The sequence below is a fragment of the Ascaphus truei genome, chromosome 1, assembly GCF_040206685.1.
Source record: "Ascaphus truei isolate aAscTru1 chromosome 1, aAscTru1.hap1, whole genome shotgun sequence".
Lineage (NCBI taxonomy): Eukaryota > Metazoa > Chordata > Amphibia > Anura > Ascaphidae > Ascaphus > Ascaphus truei.
In genome coordinates, this window is record NC_134483.1 from 322,894,879 (window position 1) to 322,915,477 (window position 20,599).

Below are 20,599 nucleotides of genomic sequence, written 5' to 3' on the forward strand. Positions count from 1 at the left end.
AGCGATCGCGCACGCGCGGTCAACTCCAACATGGCGGCACCCGCCCGGATGGCGGCGCCAACCAGTGGAGTGCCGCCGGAGCCTCCCTGCGCCTCCTGCTGCCGGCTATCTCACCACACCACCGTAACTAACTGCGCGGCACCTACCCATACGCCAGGGAGAGTGCGAGGAAGAGTCCCATAGCTAGGGACCCGCGCTGGTAAGTTGACCAGGGCTATATATATATATATATTATATATTTTTTTAATTATTTATATAGCACCATCCAGGTACATAGGCTCATTCATAAGCCACTTATCGAGCACTTATCGGCCAAAATGCCTACTGCGATTCTGTATTCCCTGACAAGGGGGCGATAAAAGAATAAATCGCCAAATTTTTCAGCCGTCAAAAAAAGATCGCCAGGTGAGCCGCGATAAGCCACTTATCGGCAGGTTCTGAAACTCGTGCAATTCTAGTAGCTGTGATTAGTTTATCAAGGCTAATTGCGTCTCTAGAATGGCGGTTTCTACCAAAATCCTCATGCCAGGAAAAGTTGGCGTGAGGCTGGTGAGAAGCTGCTGAGAGGCGGCGAGACATGACTAAGAAAAAAAATGCTATTTTTTGATGCCAGCAATCAAGCTAGGCTTAGAAAAGGGAGGGCAGATTTTGCCAACTAGTATTTCAATAAAGTGGGCTGGGGTGGGGAGGGGGGGGGCAATTTAACAGTGTAAATTGTAAGGCAATATAAAATAACACCCCTCCTCCTCACTTTGACCTATCTCTCCTAGAAATGATCCCTCAATGGCGATATTTGCATTGGGAGTTTTAGGGGTTAGCCATGTTTCTGTGAGAACGATGGCTTTGGGTTTATGCATAAGGCACCATGCCCTTAGTTCATCCAGTTTGGGCATCAGGCTACAGATATTGATATGGGTGACAGGCCTTTTTGGAATTTGAAAGGGGAATTCCCAGGGGTATGGGACAGAGTTGAAAGGGAAGGCCTGGGTTAAGTTTAATATCACCTGCTAAAGAGAGTAATTGTATGAGTAGAAATGTGAGTAGTTGTTTGCAAGTTGTACATTTGTGATGTTTGCCATTAGAGTGAGCTGTGGTTGGTGTGCTGGTTTTCAGAGTTCTCCACCAACATTCAGTAGCTAGTGCAAGGCTTTTGAGTAATCCAGGGTGTATGGTGATGTTGGGTGTGGGCCAGGAGGGAGGAGTTTGTAGTGCATAGAGAGAGTAACATTTCCACGAGGCCACAAGTAAGAACAAAGTTGAGGCACACACCATGTTCATTATCACAGAGGTAGGTAATGTTGCATGAAGCTGTTGTGAGCCAAGTGAGTGTGTGCAGACTAAACAGTAAGGGTGTGCCTTTTCCTTGTCAAAATGTTTTGCTGCATTGCAATGCTAGGGCCTATTCAGGGATTGCAGAGGGTTGAGTGGGGTGAGGGTTGAGGAGGGGGAGGGGGGGGGCAGATGTGTGCAGTCAGTGTTGGGAGAGGGTGTAGTAAAATAAGGTGGAAGGCGGGGGGGGTTAAGTCTGCAGGCTAACAAGAATGGGGTCATAGTGTGGTCAGAGTAGCTCTCAGTTTGTTGCCTTGTGTAGAAGAGTTTGCAGAAGATGCAGTCCCAAGTCAACCTCTAGTCAAACTATAGTGTAACTATATATTCTCACTTAAAAATGATCACAGGGGGTGAAATGAACATGTGGTTGCAGATCAATCAGTGGGTTAGGAAGGAGTGGTCAGTGAGTAAAGACACAGACTGGCACTGAATTTGAAGCAGCGGAACCCGCTCTCAGCTCCTTGTGACCTTGGGCAAGTCACTTTATCTCTCTGTACCTCAGGCACCAAAAACATAGATTGTAAGCTCTACGGGGCAGGGACTGTGTCTGCAATATGTCTCTGTAAAGAGCAACGTAAAAAAAACTAGCAGCACTATACAAGAACAAAAGAAAGATATATATCCATTAATATAAGTGCCGGAGGCCCGTGGTTTGAATCCCATGCAATAAAAATGCATTTACAGTCAATTAACACAGAATTGAATGAAGGGATAGGTGTATTTGGCATAGAATATACTAGGTAAGGCAGCGCAATTGCCACATTCAAAGAAATAATGCCATTATATTAGTAAACAGTAAAATCCTACCATATTAAGCCTTCTTAGTTTTTAAATGTCTAGTGCAGTGATGCCCATGGCGGTGCGTTTAAACATCCAGCTACAACCTTGTAGGCAGTGCGAGACACAGCGTCCGATCCTCCTCCTGGATTGACGTCACTGCGTCATACACCCAACGCGTTTCCCTCCCTATCGAAGCTTCGTCAGAGGCTGATGAGTGACAGATGCTGCGTGATTTGCCTTAAGTAGCGGCAATGGTTGCTATAACAACTCTACTCCAATCGAAGCTTATTGTGTTGCAATCCGAGCTAATAGGCTCTTTAGATGCTACTTATATTGGCAATACACTGCTTGCATTAGTGCTGGCTGATGCTATGTTACAGAAGTATTACAATAAGATAAAAAAAATTACAAATATATAATTCATTTGTATTGGGAGACAAACTGTGTGCATATCTTGGCTACAATTGTCTGCACTGTAGAGTGCAGACAAATGTAGAATATAATCTAGGGCTACTCAGATCCCTAGGCAGATAGAATTGATTTATATAGCAAGATGAAGCATATATATACAGTGATGAATAACGCAGTAGAGTCACAAAACATAGTGAATATACATTAAAATCTCAATATAATTAATTTGGACTAGTGTTGTAAGATCAAAGCTTTTTTTGTTTATTGATAGTCACATGTAATAAAAGATTGTCAGTTGATATACTGAATTTGGCTGTAGTTAATGTGAGCATATGGGGTAAAGTAGAGAATATGGATCATGATTTGCACATAATATGAGAATCAACTCTTGTAAATGTATATGGTCTACAGAGTGTGAATACAAATAATTATACTATTGATCAAAGTTTCAAATAAACACCTAAATAAAGGGAGCATATGTAAATCCTTCATTAAGACCAAATGGACTTAGGGCCTCATGCAGTAAGCGTTGATAAGGGAATTATCGCCATTTTATAGCCAAAATTGGGTTTGAGATTCAGTAAGCGCCGATAAGTGCTTGATATCGCCAGGTTTCGGAGCCGATTATTTTGTTATGGCCAGTCGGCTGCCGATAAGCCTGTTTTCGCCACTGATCGCCACTTTTTTAAATCGGCTGGATTCAACAAAAAAAAACAGCTTATCGGGCCTGATCGGCACTACGAAATTGAGATGTTATGGCCAATTTCTCCCGCCAACTAAAGTTGGCAGTTTGGAGGGGAGAACGATCGCTAAGGCTGCCGCAACGGCACTTAGAAAAAAAAACTTCTGTACATCAATGGAGTCAATGGAGCGGGGACGTATAACAGTATAGTACTGTTTACGTTTCATTGCTCACAATACAAACGTCATTTGCATTACAGTGTGGGGGCATTCCCTGCATTGTGTCACAGCTGACGTGTATTATTTGCATAACATTATACTTTTACATGTTTGCAGCATTTGCGGGTCACATTACTCATCATGTGATGATGTGCCAAGGGAAAATACTATACTCAACTCTTAAAGGAGAACCTCACATCATATCACACATTTTACTGAACTGAGCGACAATTATTTACATGATGTTACACATGTCACACATGTCACACATACACAGTATATTCATGTTCCTTTACATTACACAATGCTTGTAATGTGACACGCATCTTTAAACGTTCATGTACATCTGTCTTCTCATGTTTACATATAGTTTTGGGTCGTCCCTATTTTCATGACGTCACTTATTGGACGCTCAATCACATTGCATGTTTACATTGTAACCGTAGCATTACAAGCACTTCAACCTAACTTATACACACATGTACAGTAATTCAGCATTGGGACACCTTGTAAACTCATTCTATAGCAACTATCCTCATTACACAAATGCATGCATATGCACACGACTATTCATTGTTGTCAACATGTCACAATAACATGCCTAATTACACATGTTACACAAAACTTTTCCCACGTCAATATCAGCCTTTTTGCCTAATTACATGACTGACTGTTGCGTTCACAAGTGTTACATGCATTGCACATGCAACTATTTATTTGCAAGCAATGTTTCTACAAAGGTTCACGTCACATCATTGCCAAATATCATCATTCCCTGCAGAATACACACAACAAATACTTATAACAAGAACTGCACACAGCTTGCCACAGAAGTACTTTATTATGTTAATGTAACACCTTGCATTTTACTATGTCACCTGACATCATCACATACCTACTTAAAGGACGCCCATTACCTGATCATTCACAGCTACTCATTTCAAAATGTTGAGATTGTTTAGGAGACGGAGGAACATTCTTTTCTATGACATGCTTGATGATGAAGACAATCATATAGGGCAAGGGAGGGACACACCGAGGGACAGTGACAGTGACAGTCACGCGGATACGACAGAGACAGGGAGAGGGACAGGAGATCAGAGGAGAAGACAGAGGAGACAAGTTGTGCCTCGTCCGCGTCTGTACAGGGAGAGAACCCTGTTAGATGGGATGAGTGAGGAGGAGATTGTAAGTCGCTATCGTTTGAGTTCAGCAGCAATCTTAGCTCTTTATCAGGAGTTAAGGGGAGATTTAGATTTTTTCACAGCCAGAGGTCGTGCAGTCCCTGGGCTTGTTAAAATGCTGTGCTCATTACATTATCTTGCTTCCGCGTCATACCAGACAACTGTGGGCATAGTGGGCGGGGTCTCGCAATCTACATTCTCGCGGGCCTTGACCCAGTTTCTCTATGCACTCAATAGACGCGCTAGGAATTATATTCATTTTCCTACAGAGGCGACAGAGTGGCTGGAAGTCAGGACTGGCTTTTATAATATAGCAGGGATACCATGTGTGCTGGGTGCAATCGATTGCACACATGTTGCTTTGATTGCACCTAGTCAGAGTGAGCATGTGTACCGCAATCGTAAGCACTACCATTCACTTAATGTACAGGTGGTATGTGATGCCACGATGAGGATAATGCATGTGGTACCCAAATTCCCTGGTTCCAGTCACGATTCCTCTATCCTGAGGAACTCTTCAGTCTTCCATGCGTTCGAAGAGGGACATTTTGAACATGGTTGGCTGCTGGGTGAGTACACATTTACATGTTCTAACACAAAACACATTTTTATTTAGGAATGTTGGCATTGTACAATTTGATCACTAATGTCAGCTTATGTGTGCTCCATTCATTATAGGTGACTCAGGATACGGAATTAGGCCGTGGCTCTTGACTCCGGTGCTAAACCCTCAAACTGAAGCAGAGGAGAGGTACAATGCAGCCCATATATCTACAAGATCTGTTATAGAGAGGACATTTGGCCTACTCAAGACCAGATTTAGGTGTCTGGACAGAACTGGTGGGGCTCTTCTATACAAGCCTCAAAAAGTGTCTGATATTATCCTTGCCTGTTGCATTTTGCATAATGTTGCACTCAGGCACAATGTACAGTCAGACCTAGCTGAGCCTGTGGTAGACGAGCATCCCACCCATGTAGCTGCTGAAAATGAACAAACAGCCAGTGGTGGCCAGACACGCCAGAATCTCATCAATTCATTTTTTTCTTGTAAGTACAAACATATATGTTCCAAGTTCTACTTTTATACTTACATTATGTTATCTTAACAATAATGTTTTTTTATATACCCTTCTGGTAGGACACAGATGAATATGGGTTGCACACCTTTCTTCTCTCTGCTGTGTGCACAAAGGGATGTGGCACCGGTATGTTATTGTTGCACAGGTTATATAATCCCACTTCAATTTTACTTTAGTTGTGTGTATGTGAATAAAACTGGGGTAACAAAGCACTAATATTTTAGCATTGTGTTGTTCCTTATGCTAACACAATACACATATTATGCCCATACTCATTCATGCTTCTAGTATGCTTACATACAATGTTATTGGTGCAGTGTAACATGTACATCCATATGATGTGTACACCAGCCTGATTTACATTTTGAATGTCATGAAATATACATGGTGTTGCACATTTAACACCAAATACACACTTTGCTGTGTTGTTTACGGTACTGAAGATGGCATGTCAATGTTTGCAATTTATATATTGTTCCTTTGCATTATAGGTATATCTCCAGTATGACTGATCATGGTATGTATATTTGCTGACATCTCTCATAAGATGTGCCTACATCAATCTTCCTATAATGATTTGAAGTCAAAACCCAACATATTGGTTTAAACACAAATGTTACATATATGTACTTTCTGTATCATGTATATGCATTTAGCTACTCTTGAGCTTTCATGTGCATTGTATTAGAAAATGATTACTCCCATTTCATCACATTTTATGTATGTTTCCTTATAAATTCCATTAATGTAATATAGAGGTGTTTGGAGACAAGGGGATAACTGTACTTATTTCTTTACTTACGGGAGATCATTCATCACGGATGAAATTGACTGATCATAAAACTCCATGCATGAATGCCTGCAATCACAACAATGCGTACTACATCTTATATTTAGCAATGTTGGTGTTTTGTAATGCTAGGAATTAATAGTCAACATTAATTTACATTTGTGACATGTGTATGTATAAGTCACACGTGTGTGGATGTGTCCTACATGTACCAAGTGTTAAACTGTTAACAGAGAAGACAAATTTGTCACTAATGTTACTGTCATTTAGCATTTATAATTTACCAATATGACAATGTTGGTAATATTTTTGCAATATAAATCACGTCACTTCATCATTATCATGATGATAATTATCAAGTATTGTCACAATTGTAACGTCAATCACGTGCACATTAGCATAGACACACTTTGTAAGACAACTGTTTGTGTCTGTATCAATTTGTGTAGGATCCATGTATAACACCGACAAATGATAACACCAGCTTTATTATGGTAGCTTATATCATCATATTGACTATACTATGTATTTTTAGAACGTTTAATAAACACAGTAAACTATAGTTAGTTAGGTTAATGAAATATACACAGAAACGTACTTCATTACATGATGTTGATGTCATAATCAGAACATCATGCATTGTAGGGGACCACAACATCTGGCCAATAACATTATTTGCTACAGTCCCAAACCATTTTATCAACATACCCATGTAACAAGAGATTTTTAACAAGAAATGGCTAGTTGGTTGTAAGTGTCCTTTACATTGGGAGAAGGAGTGGCTCAGTGAGTAAAGACACACACTGGCACTGAGATTTTGAAGCAGGGGAGTCTGGTTCAATTCCCGGTGTCGGCTCCTTGTGACCTTGGGCAAGTCACTTTATCTCCCTGTGCCTCAGGCGGCAAAAAATAAATTGTAAGTTCCACGGGCCAGGGACCTCAGCCTGAAAAATGTGTCTGTAAAGCGCTGTGTACAACTAGCAGCGCTATACATGAACATGCTCATATTATAATTATTATTATTATTATTATTGTTACATAGTTTCGACAGTCATACGTTCCATTACACAATAGAATTCACAAATGTGTTAGCAGAGTGGGAATGGTTGTTATATATAAAACACACCATGCCATAAAATGATAGTAGTCATTAAAGAACACTCAATAAAAATTCATGAGGCACTATTTTGCAACATCATTATGTTAATTAAGTGCTTATGCAATATAGGCATAAGGGTATCACATTTTTAATTGTTTGTTAATAAGCGCTGCAAGCAATATAAAATTAGTTCCATATGTAGTATAGTAGTCGGTGGCTCCTCCTCACAATCATCTCATATAAAGGTAGACTCTTCTGAAATCATACATTGATCCGATTGTATCTTCCCCGACATCTCTGAAATACAGCAAACACATGATGGTCAAATATGGCACCTTACTATATATGTATCCGTGACAACGCGTTACACAGCTCTATATGATTGTGTACATACACACGTCACTCACTTATATGTTAGAAGTACAAGTGTACATCAGTATGTAATGTTTCTTTAAATTTGTAGCAGGCATAACTATGTATATGATGTGAACGTTGCCTGTATACTGAAAAATGTGCGCGCACATCTTAGTGTGCGCACGCACTTCAAGCTTGGCTGCACTAACTGTTAGCGCATGCGCAAAACAAAGCATACGTTGTGCGTTCAATACATCTTGAAAATACCATTAAACATAAAATCTTTATTTCAAATACAATGAATACGAAACTACATTCGTTCTAAACGAGTACATCTGTATTCTTTTTAAACAGACGTGTTTGGACAGAAAGGACGGCCGATAACACAATGCGCAAATGCAATACGTGTGACGTCATGTTAAACCAGCGTGAAACGCACGCTAACTCTCCTCCCACTCAATTAACATTCGGCTAACGCCCACTTTACGGCTACAAACACTGAGCCGCACACATGACACACTGCAGTTACCGTTACTATAACAAAACATGACAGCCAATAGGCTTTGAGGCGCGCACGTCGCTTGGGGGCGGGACTTACATCCGTAATCCTTTTTAAGGACGCCTTGGGCCATGACAAGGGTCCCACGTCATACGTGGTGGACCCGCTTTTAAATGTTGCATGATAACAAAACAGGTATGTGTTAGAGTTATGTTAAAATGTTGCTACTATGGTTAAAGGGATAGGAAAGTACGTATATTTATTCCGTCAGCAATGTGTACTACTCTTTCAGGTTATACTATATTGTATTCGGCAACAATTTCTTTGTGATCGCTACATGTTATGCAGTCTGCAATGTTACGCTGTATCCACGCATTGAAAGGGAAAATGGTGGTTAAAAAAAAAAAAAAAAAAAAAAAAACATTTAAACGCACAGTCAACGCATAACGGTTGTTATATTTACCATTCTTCTAGAATTAACTGTTCGTCTGGCTGCAACTGGTCGCTCCAGAAATGCAAGGCATTTTCATCCACGCTTGACCCACCCGCTGAATCCAGTATGACACACATCTCCTCCATGAAGCGCTCATAGGAATCGCCACTGCTTTCTTCAAACAATTGGTCGGGAGGTAGGTTAATTTCTTCTGGTTCCCATTCCAATGCATTTTCAGCTGAAAGGCTTGGTACATAATCATAGTACTTTTGTTGTTGTACAATGTGGGTTTCAGGAATGGAGGGTGCAGATATTGCAGCAGGTATCGATTCACACGGAACAGTAGTAGCGGATCCATTGCTATTGGCATTAGGAATAAATATGCCTTTCACAACAATATATGTGCCCTCTTTCAGGGTAAAATGCTTTTCCTTTGCAATCTTCCAGAAACCATAGGTGTGTTCTAGCTTATCCTGCACACGTTCAAAAAAGTCATTAGTTGATAAAGTGAATCTTATTGAGGAATTAAAATTCCGCGCATGCCTACGGTCTTGGTAATAAGGATATTTAGCTCGAATCAAATCATAGATTTGGCGTGTGCTTGCTTTGTGTCCGCGACTGTTTAAAATTGCTTCTGAAACCATGTACTTATACCCTAAAAGGGGATTCATATTGTTAACGAATTCATCAGCCATGTCAGAGTAGCACAAAAGATGTGTGCAGTTCTGTCTTCTTTGCTCATCAAAATGATTCTGCTCAATGGCTAACAAATTCCTGTGTTTCGTTTTCAAGGTCAACAAAAGTAACTACTTTTACTCCTTATTTCAAACGCCAATTGGATGTGTCCTTTTAATTGGGTTAAGTTTTGTGGTTAGTGATAGGCGAATGTGGGAAAAACATGTATCATTTTTTTATCTCGTTTGTGAAAACATTCCTACACTTATTTCAGTAACATTGAGTTTTCTAGAAAAATAACAAAGAGCACTGTGTGAAAATAGTGCTTAGACAGCCATATCAGTAAATACACACACCTGCAAAATGAAATGTTTTTTTCCCACATACTTTTCTGTGTGTATTTGAAAGTCTGGTTAACTACCTGTCTGCATGAGTTTAAATACGTGTGTATCTATATATATATAAATATATCTCTCTCATAAAAATATATATATATATATATATAAAGTGTATATTGTACTACTGCACCGACACACTTTATTCGAGCAAATACCCGGTATGTACCTGGCAGATACCTGGAATGCGCCGCTCCTCACCTCTGACAAGCCCCGTTGCATTTGCCTTCCCAGCCTGGGTTCATGCCTGGCTGATGGGCGGCTGATCTGTTAAATGATAATGATTAGGATTTAATAGGCTGCAATGCTTCGCGTGTCTACCAGATGGCATAAATTCATGAATTGTAATGCAGTATAAATATATATACTGTGCAGTATTGCAGCCAGCAGGAATAAAATGCTTCAATCCCTGCCTGGAAAATAACTCAATGCACTCGGGCAGAAAACAGTCACAAACCTCAATACACCCGGGTATACCTGAATTCGTGGGACTAGCCAAGCTCGAATAAAGTGTGTCGCCAGTGTATATGTATAGTGTGTGTGTGTGTGTGTGTGTGTGTATATATGTATATGTATATGTATATGTATATATATATATATATATATATATATATATATATATATATATATATACATGTAGAGGTATCAGTACCGTGTTAGCCGAGCTTCAATAATCAAAAAATAAATAGATGATACCGTTCTGTGGCTAACGAAATGCTTTTATTTGTGCGAGCTTTCGAGATACACTGATCTCTTCTTCCGGCGATGTTACAATGAATGAAGCAAGGATAACTTAAAAACAGTGTCTCTTGGAATGTTATCTGTGCTTCTCCTTCCCCCGGTGTGGATGTGTTTTATGGCTAGAGGTGTCAAAGGGTAACTGAAAGCAAGTGAAGAAAGATTGTGTATGTGTATCAGTGTGAATAAAAATGAATGGAGAGCCCACAGTATAAACAGTGCTCTACACAAGGTGTGTGTGGAGTGAGAGGGATATAAATGGTGTGGGTGGGTGTGGAAATGTGAGAGTTTGTAGCACAACTAAAAGTGTGTGTGGATACTATGTGGTCCCTATTGGTGTATATGGATGGAAAAATAGGGAGTATTAGTATGTGTGAGAGACAGCTGTGTGTGCATACATATAGCACAGTATGTACAGACATGGCCTTTAGCGCTCATGGGAAGAGAGTTCGCTAGTGTCAGTAATGACTCATAAAATTTCGATCTCTGTTTAGGCCACTGCTAAGTGTCCCGAACAGTTGCATAAATTTGTATTCATGCAACCGTCTCTCTTTCGGGGTTTTAAGATTACCTTTGAGTATGGCAACCCTCAGATCGTTCATCTTATGGCCAGAGTCAGAGAAATGTTCGCCAACAGGACTGTCTCTTGTTCCGCGTGTGATGCTGTGGCGATGCAGGTCATTCTCTTGTTTAGCCCCTGTCCTGTCTCACCTATGTAGTAGCAGCCCCCTGGGCATTTCATGCACATGATGAGGTACACGACATTGCTGGAGGAACAGGTGAACCCTCCTCTGATTTTGTATTCCCGATTCTTGTGTGGTATTTGTATTGTGTCCGCTGTGTAGAGCATTGCGCAGGTTTTGCATCTTGGGTCCTGGCATGGTTTTGTCCCGCATTCAGTTGTACTGCTGAATACTTTACTCCTCACCATAATATTCTTGAGATTATGGGGTTGTCTGTATGATAATAAGGGTGCTTCAGGGAAGACCTGTTGCAGTCTTGTATCTTCCTGGAGGATGGGTTGTAGTTTCCTGGCGATCTTGCGTAGGTCTCCTAGGTGTGGGTTATATGTGACCACCAAAGGAACCCTGTTGCTTGTCTCCTTCTGTTTGTATTCAAGGAGATCACTTCTTGGTATTCTGGTGGCTTTGTGAATTTGCTGGTCTACAATTCTGTGGTTATATCCACGGTTTATAAAGTCTGATCTCAAGGCTTTAATCCGCTGGTCTCTGTCTGCTGTGTCGGAGCATATCCGGTTGTATCGTATGGCTTGACTGTAGATGGTTGCATGTTTGGTGTGTGTCGGGTGGAAGCTGTTGTCCCTCAAATAGCTGGCTCTGTCTGTAGGTTTGCGGTATACAGAAGTCAGTAGTTGGTTGTTCTTTATAGTAATGGTGGTGTCTAGAAAATGTACTTCATCCGGGGAATGGGTGAGTTTGAGGTTGATGGTCGGGTGGAAAGTATTGAAGTTGTCATAGAACTGTAGGAGGTCCTGTTCGCCAGAGGTCCAAATCAGGAGGATGTCATCGATGTAGCGAAGGTATGTAAGGGGTTTCAAGTGACAGGTGGACAGAAAGTCACTTTCCAGTTTTGCGCAGAACAGATTGGCATACTGTGGCGCCATCCGAGTACCCATAGCGGTCCCGGTTGTCTGGAGGTATGTGTCATTTCCAAATGTGAAGTAGTTATGGGTCAGAATAAATTCAATGCATTTAGTCACTGTCTCTGTGAGTGGCTCCTGCGATCCCAGAAAGTATCTGCAGGCTGAAATCCCATCCTCGTGGGGGATGTTTGTATAAAGTGACTCTACATCCATAGTTGCTAGTAGTGTTCCTGTAGGGAGGGGGCCAATGGCATTCAGTTTGTTTAGCAGGTCGGTGGTATCCTGGATATAGCTGGGTGTGTTCCTGACAAGTGGTTTTAGAATGCCCTCCACCCAGCCAGAAATATTCTCGGTAAGTGTGCCAGATCCAGAGATAATAGGGCGCCCAGGGTTACCCTCTTTGTGAATTTTAGGGAGCATGTAGAATGTGCCAGGTTTTGGGTTAGCTGGTATCAGGTCCAGAATTTGTTCTCTTGTGTGGATCGGGAGTGTTTTAATGATCCTGTTGAGTTCTCGCATGTATTTTTTAGTTGGATCCTCCTGCAGTTGGGTGTAGTACTTTGAATCAGAGAGTTGCCTGTGTGCTTCCTGCAGGTAGTCTGTGGTGTTCATTATGACCACTGCTCCTCCCTTGTCCGCAGGTTTGATTGTTATGTTGTGGTTGGCCTTTAGCGATTCTATGGCTCTCCTCTCCATCAGTGTCAGATTATATGTTTGTTTCCTTACTTTGTCCAGGATGGTGGTTTTGGCGCTGTGTCTGAAGCTTTCAATGTACCGGTCCAATGTGGGGTTGCGCCCAGTTTGTGGGATCCAGTTTGATTTTTGCTTCTCCCTGCTGATGTGCAGCGGCTCTCCTTCTGCAGTGTTGGCATAATCTTGGTTGTGTCTGTCATGGAAGAACTCCTTAAGACGCAGCCTTCTGAAGTATTCTTCTAGGTCACTGCACAGCTCAATCTTGTCCATAGGCTTGGTAGGGCAGAATGTGAGACCCTTTGATAATACTGAGGACTCTGCTTGATTAGGTGTGTAATCTGAGAGGTTAACAGTGCAGTCCTGTTCTTGGTGACTGTCAATGTTTGTTTTATTAGTTGTTGTGCTGGCTGTTGCAGAGTATCTCATTCTTAGCCTCAGTCTGTGCAGTTTCTTTTCCTTATTGCTAATTAGAGCCTTCAGGAGTTTTTCATGGAATGTTTGGAGACTCGTCCTCAAAAACCCACTTGCTACCACATACAACACAAAATTCTCCCAACAACTGTGCACCAGGAACTCAGAAAGATTAAGGAACCATCTCATCAGCATCTGTTACAGCAACAGGAGAAAGACAAAGGTGACAATAGACAGCATCCTGGAGACAGGAGAAATTCACACAGACACATGGAGAGGACTCCAAACATTCCATGAAAAACTCCTGAAGGCTCTAATTAGCAATAAGGAAAAGAAACTGCACAGACTGAGGCTAAGAATGAGATACTCTGCAACAGCCAGCACAACAACTAATAAAACAAACATTGACAGTCACCAAGAACAGGACTGCACTGTTAACCTCTCAGATTACACACCTAATCAAGCAGAGTCCTCAGTATTATCAAAGGGTCTCACATTCTGCCCTACCAAGCCTATGGACAAGATTGAGCTGTGCAGTGACCTAGAAGAATACTTCAGAAGGCTGCGTCTTAAGGAGTTCTTCCATGACAGACACAACCAAGATTATGCCAACACTGCAGAAGGAGAGCTGCTGCACATCAGCAGGGAGAAGCAAAAATCAAACTGGATCCCACAAACTGGGCGCAACCCCACATTGGACCGGTACATTGAAAGCTTCAGACACAGCGCCAAAACCACCATCCTGGACAAAGTAAGGAAACAAACATATAATCTGACACTGATGGAGAGGAGAGCCATAGAATCGCTAAAGGCCAACCACAACATAACAATCAAACCTGCGGACAAGGGAGGAGCAGTGGTCATAATGAACACCACAGACTACCTGCGGGAAGCACACAGGCAACTCTCTGATTCAAAGTACTACACCCAACTGCAGGAGGATCCAACTAAAAAATACATGCGAGAACTCAACAGGATCATTAAAACACTCCCGATCCACACAAGAGAACAAATTCTGGACCTGATACCAGCTAACCCAAAACCTGGCACATTCTACATGCTCCCTAAAATTCACAAAGAGGGTAACCCTGGGCGCCCTATTATCTCTGGATCTGGCACACTTACCGAGAATATTTCTGGCTGGGTGGAGGGCATTCTAAAACCACTTGTCAGGAACACACCCAGCTATATCCAGGATACCACCGACCTGCTAAACAAACTGAATGCCATTGGCCCCCTCCCTACAGGAACACTACTAGCAACTATGGATGTAGAGTCACTTTATACAAACATCCCCCACGAGGATGGGATTTCAGCCTGCAGATACTTTCTGGGATCGCAGGAGCCACTCACAGAGACAGTGACTAAATGCATTGAATTTATTCTGACCCATAACTACTTCACATTTGGAAATGACACATACCTCCAGACAACCGGGACCGCTATGGGTACTCGGATGGCGCCACAGTATGCCAATCTGTTCTGCGCAAAACTGGAAAGTGACTTTCTGTCCACCTGTCACTTGAAACCCCTTACATACCTTCGCTACATCGATGACATCCTCCTGATTTGGACCTCTGGCGAACAGGACCTCCTACAGTTCTATGACAACTTCAATACTTTCCACCCGACCATCAACCTCAAACTCACCCATTCCCCGGATGAAGTACATTTTCTAGACACCACCATTACTATAAAGAACAACCAACTACTGACTTCTGTATACCGCAAACCTACAGACAGAGCCAGCTATTTGAGGGACAACAGCTTCCACCCGACACACACCAAACATGCAACCATCTACAGTCAAGCCATACGATACAACCGGATATGCTCCGACACAGCAGACAGAGACCAGCAGATTAAAGCCTTGAGATCAGACTTTATAAACCGTGGATATAACCACAGAATTGTAGACCAGCAAATTCACAAAGCCACCAGAATACCAAGAAGTGATCTCCTTGAATACAAACAGAAGGAGACAAGCAACAGGGTTCCTTTGGTGGTCACATATAACCCACACCTAGGAGACCTACGCAAGATCGCCAGGAAACTACAACCCATCCTCCAGGAAGATACAAGACTGCAACAGGTCTTCCCTGAAGCACCCTTATTATCATACAGACAACCCCATAATCTCAAGAATATTATGGTGAGGAGTAAAGTATTCAGCAGTACAACTGAATGCGGGACAAAACCATGCCAGGACCCAAGATGCAAAACCTGCGCAATGCTCTACACAGCGGACACAATACAAATACCACACAAGAATCGGGAATACAAAATCAGAGGAGGGTTCACCTGTTCCTCCAGCAATGTCGTGTACCTCATCATGTGCATGAAATGCCCAGGGGGCTGCTACTACATAGGTGAGACAGGACAGGGGCTAAACAAGAGAATGAACCTGCATCGCCACAGCATCACACGCGGAACAAGAGACAGTCCTGTTGGCGAACATTTCTCTGACTCTGGCCATAAGATGAACGATCTGAGGGTTGCCATACTCAAAGGTAATCTTAAAACCCCGAAAGAGAGACGGTTGCATGAATACAAATTTATGCAACTGTTCGGGACACTTAGCAGTGGCCTAAACAGAGATCGAAATTTTATGAGTCATTACTGACACTAGCGAACTCTCTTCCCATGAGCGCTAAAGGCCATGTCTGTACATACTGTGCTATATGTATGCACACACAGCTGTCTCTCACACATACTAATACTCCTTATTTTTCCATCCATATACACCAATAGGGACCACATAGTATCCACACACACTTTTAGTTGTGCTACAAACTCTCACATTTCCACACCCACCCACACCATTTATATCCCTCTCACTCCACACACACCTTGTGTAGAGCACTGTTTATACTGTGGGCTCTCCATTCATTTTTATTCACACTGATACACATACACAATCTTTCTTCACTTGCTTTCAGTTACCCTTTGACACCTCTAGCCATAAAACACATCCACACCGGGGGAAGGAGAAGCACAGATAACATTCCAAGAGACACTGTTTTTAAGTTATCCTTGCTTCATTCATTGTAACATCGCCGGAAGAAGAGATCAGTGTATCTCGAAAGCTCGCACAAATAAAAGCATTTCGTTAGCCACAGAACGGTATCATCTATTTATTTTTTGATTATATATATATATATATATATATATAAAATGTATCTTTTTTTTTTTTTTTTTATATTGCAGGAGTACACACAACATATTGATGGCAGTAAGTAGGCCTTTTATGAAACCTATTTAAATGGTGATAAACATGAGTGAATTAAGTCATAAACATTTGTTTGCACCCAATAATGTTAGAGGCTCACACTTAGTATAGTTGTCAAACATTAGGCCTGTATTATTAAAATAGTGTGTTTTCACAAGGAAGCATGAAGTGTATGTTTTTTGTAAATACATCTATACCAGTTTAGATAGTACTATATATATACACACACACACACACACACACACACACAGTGTGTGTCTGTGTGTGTGTGTGCATATATCAATACATACTACATATATTTTAGTATAAATTCAGAGATGTTCTTGAAACAAGAACACATAAATGATTAAAGGACAACATTACAATGGCCACCAAAGGTAAGTAATATTTAACACAAAATCCTGCTGTACACGTACAAGAAAGATGTTTGCAGTTAAATAGGTGCTTTTATAATTGCATGAAAATAATATGCACATGCAATGATTACATCAATTAACACACCCAAATGCAATGTTTTGCTGCAAAGTCAATGGCAGCTTCTCTAAACTTAGCAACTGGCTCCTGGTGGAGCATTACTGAACAGACGATTAATACATCAATATTTATAACACTATTCATTAATTAGGAGTGTTAACATTTCCAAAAATTCACGTGTACAAGAACATACTTGAAAGTTTGGAAACAACACAGTCTTCAGCATACATACAATAGTAATTAGATAATCTGAAGTCAACAAAACAAGGCCAAAGACATATTTTGTGAATTTTAAAATTTATTTTTTTTGTTCTTTTTGCGAGCGAGTAACAGGCCTGCTTGTTGTCTCTTGAATTTTCCTTTTTCTTTTGCCACCAACATTAGGTACAACAGAGCCACTTTGAGTGGCCTCTGGCACTTCACGGGCAGGGCTTGTGGCCAGTGACTCACCTACAGGGCTTTTGGGCAGTGACTCACCTACAGGGCTTTTGGGTAGTGACTGTTCACCTACAGGGCTTGTGGCCAGTGACTCACCTACAGGGCTTGTGGCCAGTGACTCACCTACAGGGCTTTTGGGCAGTGATTCACCTACAGGGCTTTTGGCCAGCGATTCACCTACAGGGCTTTTGGGCAGTGACTCACCTACGGGGCTTTTGGGTAGTGACTGTTCACGGACAGGGCTTGTGCCCACTGACACATGTGAGCAAGTTGGTAGACACTGCACAAGTGATGGTTGGTCTGTTTCATGTGTGTCTTTTGTTGTTTTTGACCAAAAACTGGTCAGTAGTAACTGCTTGTGTTTTCTTTTTGTGGCCTCCTTTGTAGGTGTCAGCTGCTGAATTTGTACAGATGGCAGCGGTAGGATGTCGTCAGGAACCTGCACAGCAATGTCTGCTACTTGACTGGTAACATTTGGGCCTGGTGAATGAATATCAGAAGCATGTGGTGAAAACTGACCAGCATGAACAGATCCTGCCTGTGAGCTGTTGAATTGTGGTACATTAGTCATTCTCCAGTAATTAGCTTGTGTTTGCTGAACAACTAATGCTTCGAATGAGGTGTTGATTTTTTGCAACTGTTTAGGCACTTCAATGAAGACTCTGTGGAGATGTGCCAATTGTGAAACTGTTTCTTCCTGCAGTGCAATCATCCTTTCCAGCACTGTCATCAGGTCAGAATGGCGACGATTTTCTGCTTCCACAATTTTTCCCTCAGAAGCTACAATTGCATCATATGTGGTATTTGCTGGACGTTTTGGCGGTAAAACAGTTTCAATTGGAACCTCTTCATGGTCACTTGCTTGTATTTGTGTGTCTATGGCGGCGGCGGCGGCATCATCATCATCATCATCATCATCATCATCATCATCATCAAAATCCTCTTCATCATGTTCTACAAATAAATGTACACATTATTAAATGGCATGTTAATCTCTGCTGTGTTACTATGTAATTGTACTGTGTCATAAGTAACAACTAACATGTTTCCATACGTTTTATAACCTCACATTAAAAACTACCTTGACTTAAGAATAATGTTTGGACTCAGTATGAAATATGAGTGAATGAAAACTTGCTGTAAACTCACAACTCCTACATGATACACTGGCGAAACACTTTATTCGAGCTTGGCTAGTCCCACGAATTCAGGTATACCCGGGTGTATTGAGGTTTGTGACTGTTTTCTGCCCGAGTACATTGAGTTATTTTTCAGGCAGGGATTGAAGCATTTTATTCCCGCTGGCTGCAATACTGCACAGTATATATATATACACTGCATTACAATTCATGAATTTATGCCATCTGGTAGACACCCGAAGCATTGCAGCCTATTAAATCCTAATCATCCTCATTTAACAGATCAGCCGCCCATCAGCCAGGCATGAACCCAGGCTGGGAAGGCAAATGCAACGGGGCTTGTCAGAGGTGAGGAGCGGCGCATTCCAGGTATCTGCCAGGTACATACCGGGTATTTGCTCGAATAAAGTGTGGCGGTGCAGTAGTTAACATCACTAACACAATACAAGTTGCCTTACACTTCATTTTCACTGACACTAAGTAATCCTATTTAAAGAAGATGTGCAAAACAAATAATGAACATGACAACATAACATATAGAAGAGCACATATTATATGGCCACCAACTGATACACTCACCTTCTAGGTGTGTTGAGCTGGCTGACCCAGGTGAAGACACTTGTTCAGTCTCAGGTGACACATGTCCTTCAGGGGCAACTATATATAACAATAACATAAGTTTTACATTTACATGTGTAAATATTGAACAAACAGTTATTGTATGTTCTGTATTTATGAGTACCTAACAGCATCATTTCCTTAACCCAAAATGTGTGTGTGAAAGTGAACATAAATAGTTGTAATAACAATGTGCATGCCTGTGTACTTAGAACTTTTGAGTTCCCTAACATAAAACATACTATGTTCCTGCAGTAATGCGTGAGGATAAATAGATAAAATTTGTACATAAAAATCATATGTTGTGTAGTGATATCAGTATCATAATGTACATAACTATCATGAGATGACCATTCACAATGGTTATCATGAAGGTGGTCATATTGCAAAAAGTGTTGTTTTTGGTAGAGGATATGTGTGGTACATTAATATAAGATGTGGCACACCTGAATGTGGCTGTGACTCAACAAGACAACACATGCAGTGTGTGATAATGTGTCGTTGATAGTAGTTCAACTATAGATATGAGTGAACTAATGTGTGACGTACGCTTTGATAAGTAATGAGTTGTTGGGGCATTTAGTAGCTAAAGTGAAGCTTTCAAATGAGTGTGATTAACTTCAGTTGTGCTAGTCAGGTTGTAAGAACGGTATTCACTTCCCCAAAAAGCCTAATCAGCCACACCTTTCAATTACTTGAAACAGGTGAAAATGGTGTGAACTAAGTTGACCCTAAAATGAGGCTGTAATTAGTGTGTGTGCTGAACCCCACCCCCTCTGTTGAAGTGTATGCTGTGATGAGATATTAATTGCAGCTGCTTTAACACAATGGTAGATGAGCTAAATAGTCGTGTGCAGTTTTTAAGTTATGAAAACAATGACATAAAATATGATACGTGTGCCTCATTATGCTGTCTGTATATGACTTAAAGCAAAAATGGACCTTTTCATAAACAACTATAGATGTGTTAGTGCAAGTGATGTTTGTAGGCCGTTGCATGCAATATATTTGATGCATGCTTAAAATAGGCAGTAATGTCATGTTTGTCGGAGTAAAATAAATAAAATACACAATAATATTATACATATTTCTGTTCTGTACCTGTAGCTACTAATAATTTCTCATTAACATGTGTTACACATGTGTACTACCCTGTTGTTCCCCATCTTCGCCCACCATCAATTGCTTCCACTGCAGCAATGCATTTTGGGAATTCACATGTAAATGAGCACGCAATGGCACGTGCTATATTAGTTACTGCTTTTAGTAGGACTACAACATATATGTCTATTTTGAGATATATATATATACAGAATCAGACATATACA

At 41.2% G+C, this 20,599-nt stretch overlaps 1 protein-coding gene across 1 annotated transcript; it reads right to left on the reverse strand.

The window, feature by feature from the left end:
• Positions 1 to 321: 321 nt before the first annotated feature.
• Positions 322 to 19,547, reverse strand: LOC142497332 (uncharacterized). The gene is made up of 3 exons (XM_075605026.1): positions 19,233 to 19,547; positions 17,449 to 18,468; positions 322 to 341 (listed from the first exon to the last, which is right to left on the reverse strand). Exons 1-3 carry the CDS (start codon positions 19,327 to 19,329, stop codon positions 322 to 324), a joined length of 1,137 nt encoding a protein of 378 aa, XP_075461141.1. The 5' UTR covers positions 19,330 to 19,547.
• Positions 19,548 to 20,599: the final 1,052 nt, after the last annotated feature.

Bases quoted from the DNA above. Each gene is read 5' to 3' on its own strand.
- LOC142497332 (XM_075605026.1), bottom strand. From the start codon at position 19,329: ATGTTATTGTTATATATAGTTGCCCCTGAAGGACATGTGTCACCTGAG. The intron at 18,469-19,232 runs GTGAGTGTATCA...ATTTATTTGTAG, and splicing joins CAGCTCAACACACCTAGAAG to AACATGATGAAGAGGATTTT. The intron at 342-17,448 runs GCAAAAGAAAAA...CCCCCTTGTCAG, and splicing joins TGTTGTACCTAATGTTGGTG to GGAATACAGAATCGCAGTAG.